At 43.9% G+C, this 8,468-nt stretch overlaps 1 protein-coding gene across 2 annotated transcripts; it reads left to right on the forward strand.

Annotated features, from left to right (window-relative positions):
• The first annotated feature begins 1,882 nt into the window (after positions 1 to 1,882).
• Positions 1,883 to 5,931, forward strand: LOC133494099 (growth/differentiation factor 8-like). 2 transcript variants are annotated; one of them, XM_061808035.1, is made up of 3 exons: positions 1,883 to 2,233; positions 3,093 to 3,460; positions 5,390 to 5,931. In XM_061808035.1, exons 1-3 carry the CDS (start codon positions 1,906 to 1,908, stop codon positions 5,768 to 5,770), a joined length of 1,077 nt encoding a protein of 358 aa, XP_061664019.1. In that variant the 5' UTR covers positions 1,883 to 1,905; the 3' UTR covers positions 5,771 to 5,931. The 2 variants fall into 2 exon arrangements, with proteins under 2 accessions (XP_061664019.1, XP_061664020.1); XM_061808036.1 differs by having other exon boundaries at positions 3,096 to 3,460.
• The last annotated feature ends 2,537 nt before the right edge of the window (positions 5,932 to 8,468 follow it).

Consider the following 8,468-nt stretch of genomic DNA (forward strand, 5'->3'; position numbering starts at 1 on the left):
GTATACACATCTAAGTTTTCCCCCTCCTCAACACCTTCCTGAGGTGATCCTGAAAAAGAAATGTAGCTATTTTAACTTTTCTACTACTTTTCTTTTTCTTTTTATTTTATTTTTATTTTTTTTACTTTTCACTTTCAACCAAGAAGTAGAAGCAATAGTTTTACTTCTACCAACCCTAAACCCTAACTGAACTCTAAACCCCCCAATTGTCAATCTGCCACAATAATGGTCGGGAAACACCAAACTAGAAGAACATCTGAAATCGAGACAGTTAATGGTTTGGTGGCGTCCCCTTGTGGCTCTAAATTTTAAATGCCGTTAGCTGCAGTATTAATGCAATTGTATCTCCATGTTGTATTACCAGCAACATTTATCTCCTGCCACTCAGGTCAGGTACAGTTGATATAAAAAGTTTACAAACCACTGTTCAAAATCCAGGTTTTTGGAATGTTAAAAAAATGAGAGTTTTCTACCATTAATCTGACCTAAAAGAACTGATGTAGTGTGGAGATGGTTCACTCCTTGTGTAAAGAGGGTCAACTCCTTCAAATTTCTGGGATTCTACATCTCGGACAAACTCACCTGGACTGTAAATACCACCGCGGCGTTGAAAAAGGCCCAGCAGCGACTCCACTTCCTGAGAATGCTCAGGAAGAACAACTAGGACGCTAAGCTACTGCAGGCCTTCTACAGAACCACCGTAGAGAGCATCCTCACATACTGCATCACAGTGTGGTATCCTGGATGCACAGAACAGCGGACAGCTCAGCAAAGAGTGGTCAACTGTGCCCAGAAGATCACTGGCTGCTCTCTGACCTCCCTTGAGGACTTTGCCAACTTCTGCTGTCACAGCAGAGCCACAAATATTGTAAAGGCCTCTTCACATCCTTGTGGTCACCACTGACTTCCATTTGGAAATTCTTCTTCACCATGACTGAGGCCCAGGTTCCAGTTGAAGAAAAATGGCCTGAAAGCATAATGCTACTTCACTCTTGGTATGGTCTTCTTTTAATGATGGGCGGTTTTTAGTTCAACCTGGGCAGCACGGCTGATCAGCTTGAAAGCATTGGCCTCACAGTTCTGAGGTCCGGTTTCAATCCCGGACCCGCCTGTGTGGCGTTTGCATGTTCTCCCCGTGCCTACATCGGATTCCTCCGGGCATTCCGGTTTCCTCCCAACATGCAACATTAATTGGACACTCTAAATTGCCCTGAGGTGTGATTGTGGGGCTATTTGTCTTGATGTGCCCTGCAATTGGCTGGCAACCAGTTCAGGGTGTACCCTGCCTCCTTCCCATTGACAGCTGAAATAGGCTCCAGCACTCCTGCAACCCGCGTGAGGACAAGTGGCTAAGAAAATGCATCAATGGATGGATTACTTCATCCTTGGTTAAACCATGTTAAACAAAACAAAAGCACATTTCTCCCCACGTGTTTGAGAGAGTTCAAACATGGTTATGCAAAATGTAGCTGGGCTTGGATGTTTTTATCTAAAAGATGAAGCTTCCATCTTACCACCCTTTCCTAAGTCGGGAATCATCCAATACATGCCAGAGGTTTCTGCAGCTCCTTCAATAATCCTGTTGGCCTCTTGGCAATCTCCCTTCTTCTTGTATTTTTGTCTTCATTCACTCATTTATTCAGTCACTCATTCCGTCATTTAGCACATTGAACTGTTTTCTGATCTTGAGTCGGAAACTTCAATTTTGAACTATTCAGGGAAGTCCCGTAGAAGCAACCACTGAGCTCTATCCTCAACAAGTACATCACAGAGCATACATTGCTACCTCTTTAAATCTCTCTCAAGCGTCAAGGGAGGTCTCCTAAGCAGCCAATCATAGAGTCCTTAGGGCAGAGACCAAAATCAGATTCGATAGCGTCACCCCACCAAGCACTTGTGTCCAAGATGCTCCTCTTGCTTGGTGTGGCTGCCCTCCTCTCTGCAGGCTTCTCCGGCGACCTGAACAAGACCGCCGGCCTGCTGGCAGACGGCACGGAGCCGTGCCTAGCCTGCGAATTCCGTGAGCACAGCAAGCTGTTGCGGCTCTACAGCATCAAGTCCCAGATCCTCAGCATCCTGCGGCTAGAGCAGGCACCCAACATTAGCAGGGACATGATCCAGCAGCTGCTCCCCAAAGCGCCACCTCTTACGCAGCTCCTGGACCAGTACGACCCACGGGTGGAAGATGAGGACCACGCCACCACAGAAACCATCATCACCATGGCAACTAAATGTAACTAACCCAATACATCCATTTCGTAAACTTTTTTAATGAGAAAAATTGACAGGGCACCTGAGCACAAATCAGAGTGTAGCACCTTCGCACTGTCAAACATGGGCTCAATTAAATTGCCCTTTGAATTTTTCTATCAATAATGTGGCACTCGGAGGTACGGCGAGGAGAGGGTTGCTCGTATGGTTCACAATCTTGAGGTCGGGGGTTCGACTCTGGGCACTGGTTTCCGGTGAGGCGTTTGACTGTTCCCGCCTATGCTTGCTTGTTTTTTTTTTTTTTAGAGGTACTCCGGCTTCCTCCCACAGTCCAAAATTAGCCACGTAAGCACATTCACATTTAATCTTTAAGACCTTTGTTTATAAAAAAAAATAATGAATTCAGTAGAATTGAAGTTATGTGCGATACTTTTTTAATTGAGGGATTATTTATTATTTGATTTTTCCATTGTTTTCATTGCAGTACATTTTTCAATGTAGTTCAGTTATATTTAACTTTTAAATCAATTTTCATGTATCTTTAGGAAATTATTGATTATTAATTGATTTAACTGCAGTGTTAATGTTCAAATTCCATAATATTACAATAGGAGTGGCATCCAATAATATTAACTATACTTTTTTGGGAATAACAGTTGGACCTACTATACAACTGCACTTCAATTTTTCTGGCATTTTTGAGCAGTCGTACTTGGTGTAAAAGCCTCGAGAAGCATTGTGATATAGGAAATGCCCATGTCGACCGGAGAGTGTAACATTTATTTGATCAGGATCCCCGTTGGGACCCTGATCATACTGGATGGTGATCTTGGAAATTGTTGAGATTTCGTTAAACATTTGCTGTGAATAATGTTTTCCAGCAGGTGCCATTGCCAATGGAAGGTTGTCCTACTGTCTGTTCAGCCTCAGTCCAAAGATCCACACTGAGAACATCCTGAGCGCTCAGCTGTGGGTTCACCTGCGGCCGGTCCACATGGTCACCACAGTCTTTTTGCAGATCTCCCGACTCAAACCCAACAGGGAGGGAAACAACACCTGGGTTAGAGTGCGCTCTTTGAAGGTGGACACTGATGCTGGCGCTGGCTCTTGGCAGAGCATGGACATAAAGTCTCTGCTGCAGGCATGGTTGCGTCAGCCCGACAGCAACTATGGTATTGACATCAGTGCTTTTGACCCCCAAGGAGAAGACCTGGCGGTCACCTCTGCAGAACCTGGAGAGGAAGGCTTGGTGAGTGAACCTTACATGATTTACTCGGACCAACTCAGCCGACCTCTTTCTTAGGGATCGTATTTATCTATGCCACTGATTCCCAAACAGCGTGCCGGGGTACATTAGTGGGCCGTGAGCGCTCTTCAGGTGTGCCGTGAGAAGTTATCCAATTTTATGTAATTGCTAAAAGAAACCATTTATTCCAAGAAATAATGTATCTTTATTCATCTATTTATGCCAGTGGGGCACAATGACAGACAGAACAAAAAAAAAATCCTCTTCTATTAGATGGCAGGAAGTACATACAGTAATTATAATTGATCCATTTTTGGTGACATTTAATTTTGTTGGTGTGCCGTGGGATTTTTCGATTGTAAAATGTGTGCCTTGGCTCTATAAAGGTTGGAAATCACTGATCTATGCATCAATCCATTTTCTGAGCCACTTTTCCTCACGAGGGTCACCGCAGTGCTGGAGCCAATCCCAGCTGTCATCGGCCCTGTACACCCTGAACTGGTTGCCAGCCAATCGGAGGAGACATGGAGACAGACTAACATTTGCACTTACAGTCACATCTAAGGGCAAATTTAGAGTGTCCAATTAATTTTTGGGATGTGGGAGGAAAGAACCTACGCAGGCACGGGGAGAACATGCAAACTCCACACACGCGGGGCCGGGATTTTAACCCCAGTCCTCAGAACTGTGAGGCCAACGCTCTACAGCTGCTCCACCATGCCTCCTTGTACTTATCCAACTAAACTTTTTTTTTAATGAGATGAAATTCCATGTAGGCATGAGGGTTTATATTGATTACTCACACAGTCAGCAGATCTTTGATAAAATCTCCATTTATAATATGTTCAAATGTGCACATTCATGTGCTTGCACTGGTTTACTCCATATGTTACACTTTCCACCCACGTTCCCAAAACATAACTGACTCTTACGTCGGTCGAAGACTCCAAATCCCCCATAAGTGTTAATGGTTGATTTAATGAAGCATTGGCGGTATCACAGTAGGGGCCATGTTCAGGTACACTTGCATGGCTTAATCTTTGAGAAACAGATGTGTTAGCGGTTAGTTGTGTCAGTCAACTTCTGATGACTAAATCCAGTGGTTTTAAAACTTTTTTTTTTTTTTGCAGATTATGGCGATGACAGACAGACACACACACAGACAGTTTTTCTATAAATGCAAATGGGCTTATCTTGCAATAATAAATCATTACTGCTGCAGTAGTCAATTTAATGTACTGTATGAGAAATTATACTGGTGAGTTTATAAAGCACCAAAAATAAACAAAAGTATATACAGTTTTTTTCAGGGAAATGTAACGTCTTTCATCATTGCATTTGATGTCATTTCACTGGCTGGTGTGGGCTTGTGTGCATGGTAATAAACTTTGCTCCTTCTGCTCAGTGTAACTTAATGCTGAAAAGTGTTCATGGTAGCCCCGCGCCCCCCAGTTTGAAAACCACTGACTTAACCTTAAATACTGTATAGTGAAACCTATTAAATCAAATAACGTGACTGAACATTTTTGGATTCTGGAACTATACTGATTGTAAACCCCAACTAGGGCTACATGGTGGATCAGCTGGTAAAGCGTTGGCCTCACAGTTCTGAGGTCCCGGGTTCAATAACGGACCCGCCTGTGTGGAGTTTGGATGTTCTCCCCGTGCCCACATCCCAAAACACATGTAACATTAATTGGACACTCTAAATTGCCCCTAGGTGTGATTGTGAGTGCGGATGTTTGTCTCAATGTGCCCTGCGATTGCCTGGCAACCAGTTCAGGGTGTACGTTGACAGCTGGGATAGGCTCCAGTACTCCCCGCGACCCTCGTGGATGGATGGATGGATGGATGGATGGATGGATGGATGGACAAACCCCAACTATAGAAATGTAAGGCAGATGTGTGATACTACCACCGATTCCCTTCCAGCAACCGTTCATTGAAGTTAAGATCCTAGACAGTCCAAAGAGATCTCGTCGTGACTCAGGCCTAAACTGCGATGAGGAGTCAGCTGAAACGCGCTGCTGCCGTTACCCTCTGACGGTGGACTTTGAGGAGTTCGGCTGGGACTGGATCATTGCGCCCAAACGCTATCGAGCCAACTACTGCTCAGGGGAGTGCGAGTTCTTGCATCTGCAGCAGTACCCGCATGCACACCTGGTAAACAAGGCCAATCCGCGTGGCACGGCAGGACCCTGCTGCACCCCCACAAAGATGTCTCCCATCAACATGCTCTACTTCAACCGTAAGGAGCAGATCATCTACGGAAAGATCCCGTCCATGGTGGTGGACCACTGCGGCTGCTCCTGATCCACACGACAGTCCTGCATGAAAACATTATTTCACACAACCATTAGATAAACATCTGGATCTGTAGCACCTTTACACTTTTAAAAACAATGTAAACAGTAATAGTGTAATATAAACAGCAGCACAGTTTCATATTGTTGTCCAGTGATACCTTGACTTACGAGTGCACCAATTCCCAAGTTTTTTTCAAGTTATGACTCTTGATGGATGTTTTGCTTTGTAACGTGAGTCATAACTTCATTTACAGGTGAACTTTAGATACAATAACGTTCAAATTAAGTGAAAAATGTTTCCCCCTGTAGTTGTACCTGCAGTTCAGCGCCAAATGCTGTTCGCTGGTGTCTATTATTGACTATCTGAGCACATACAGTACCATTTACTTTAACTACTGAGTCCAGTTCTGGTGGCATCTAGCGAAACGGCATGAGTACTTATTTATGCACGGGGCAGGGGCTCCCCTTAAGCCAACAGTGTTGGATGAGTCAAGTCATTGAACAGATGTGTAACAAGGGCGCACGAGGGCTGTGGTTGTTTGTAGTCAAGTGACTCCAAGACGTGTTTTTTCACAGGTGATTCGCTGCGAATCTTGAGCTGGAGGCGCTAGCCACGACCAGAGCGAGCACAGCATTTCAATTCATTTTAACGGGGGTGGTGTCATATAATATAAACTATGAGTAATGGTAATGGTAATGGAGTATAAGTCTGAACTCACAAGTCCAGGTACCACTGTATTTGGTATGATAGAGGGATGCGAGATCTGTTGGGGTGAGATCGCTCCGTGCTGGTTCCTGTCCTTTTTGTCTGATTTGAGCTTTGGTCAAAAGAAAGCCTGCAGGATGTCGAGTATGTGCCTTTATTTGATAAACAATGAATCGAATACCCTTCCTCCCCTGTGCATGTTTGCAAACCCCATGCTGAGAATCACAGGCCAAAAGGACGAGAGAAAAAAAAAACATATCAAAGGGAAGTTTTGTCTTGACTTCATGCTGAGTGCAGATGTCCTTGCTGCTGAACTTGAAGATGAAGAAGAACTGAATATATGTGACTCTCTTGAGTTCACAATCTGTGATGTTTAGCCGAAGCAAAAATAGCGACAGTATAAGTACTTACTGCACTTAACTAACAATCAATAACGAAATGGGTCATTCTTGGCAATTGGTTACTTTTCAGTGTGATAACCTTTGGGAACAATTTAGGGGTTTTTAACACGATAAGCTGGAAATATTCATACATCCATCACTTTTCTACACTACTTATCCTCACCTGGCTCACAGGTGTGCGGGCGTCTATCTTTGATGACTTTATGTGAGAGACGGAATGTGTGTGTGTGTGTTTATCTATATATATATATATTTTTTCATCCATTTCTTAGCTGCTTATCCTCATAAGGGTCACGGGGAGTGCTGGAGCCTATCCCAGCAGTCAACGGGCAGGAGCCGGGGTACACCCTGAACTGGTTGCCAGCCAATCGCAGGGCACATTGACCCGAACAGCCACACATAGAAACTCCAAAAAGGGAGGGCTGGGAAATACCCCCCCACCCCCCCACACAGTTACATACATATCTACACGGTTTAACCAAAGTGCAAGATATCCGCAAAATGTGACCTGTAGTGACTAATACAGTGTTATTGCCACCTACTGCAACAATCAAAATGGGTAAAAAATGTTTCTGTATGCAACTAGTTTCTCCATACTGGAGCATATTCAACCATTGCAAGCAAAAACGTTTGAATAAAAGGTGCGTTCAGTAACCCCCCCCCCCCATGTTATTTCACATTGTTAAACAGATGAATTTTTAATCTTGTATGTTATAATTTCGTTGTATATATGGATTAATTGGGTTGTTCCTAACATCTGGTGACATTTTCACGTCAATAGCACCTTTGGAAATATATTTTGTGAGAAAAATGGAGATGTGATAAATACTCATTACAGCTGCAGTACATATAAAAAAACATATCTAGATAGCTATATTATATCTATATCTGAGCCCCGTATCCTCAGAAGGGTCGTGAGAGTGCTGGAGCCTATCCCAACTGTCATCAACCAGGAGGCAAGGAACACTCTGAACTGGTCACCATCCAATTGACCCCTCCGTACAGGGCACTTAACCACGCCTCCTGAAGTTACGTCACCCCACGTGTGCTAACCTTAGACAAACAATTAGCAAAAATGGCGGCGCAGCAAGAAAAGACTAGAGCGAAACTGTCCGATTTACCAGCTGATTTCTCACTCGCATTCTTAGCTAACAGTGAAATATCGTTGAAAAGCAGACAGCAGGGTTCAAGTATTTCAGCGAGGGGTATTTCAATGGTATTTACATGCATATCGACGGAGAAACCATTGATATTAGCGCAAGATCTTTCCGGAGTCAGAGGAAGACCGAGAAGCCACATAATATATTATAAGCCAAAGACGAATTCGTCATTGACAGTTTCTTATTTTCGTGTTACATATCACACTTGTGTGCAGAATCTGTATGTGTATCTGTATAGCCGTTTGTGAACCGCCGTATGAAGGAAAAGAAGGCGAGGCTTGATTTACAAGTTGTTTCTCTCGTTTTCTTTGTGTAACGTCACGCGCTCCCCTCAATAATTATTCTTGAATTAGTGCCGAACCTACGTAAGTCCCGACCGAGTACGACAATCACTACTTTATAGTGTCCTCAAACATCCTTCCTTTAGTCTTGGTGTCT

The sequence above is a fragment of the Syngnathoides biaculeatus genome, chromosome 2 (genome assembly GCF_019802595.1).
Source record: "Syngnathoides biaculeatus isolate LvHL_M chromosome 2, ASM1980259v1, whole genome shotgun sequence".
Lineage (NCBI taxonomy): Eukaryota > Metazoa > Chordata > Actinopteri > Syngnathiformes > Syngnathidae > Syngnathoides > Syngnathoides biaculeatus.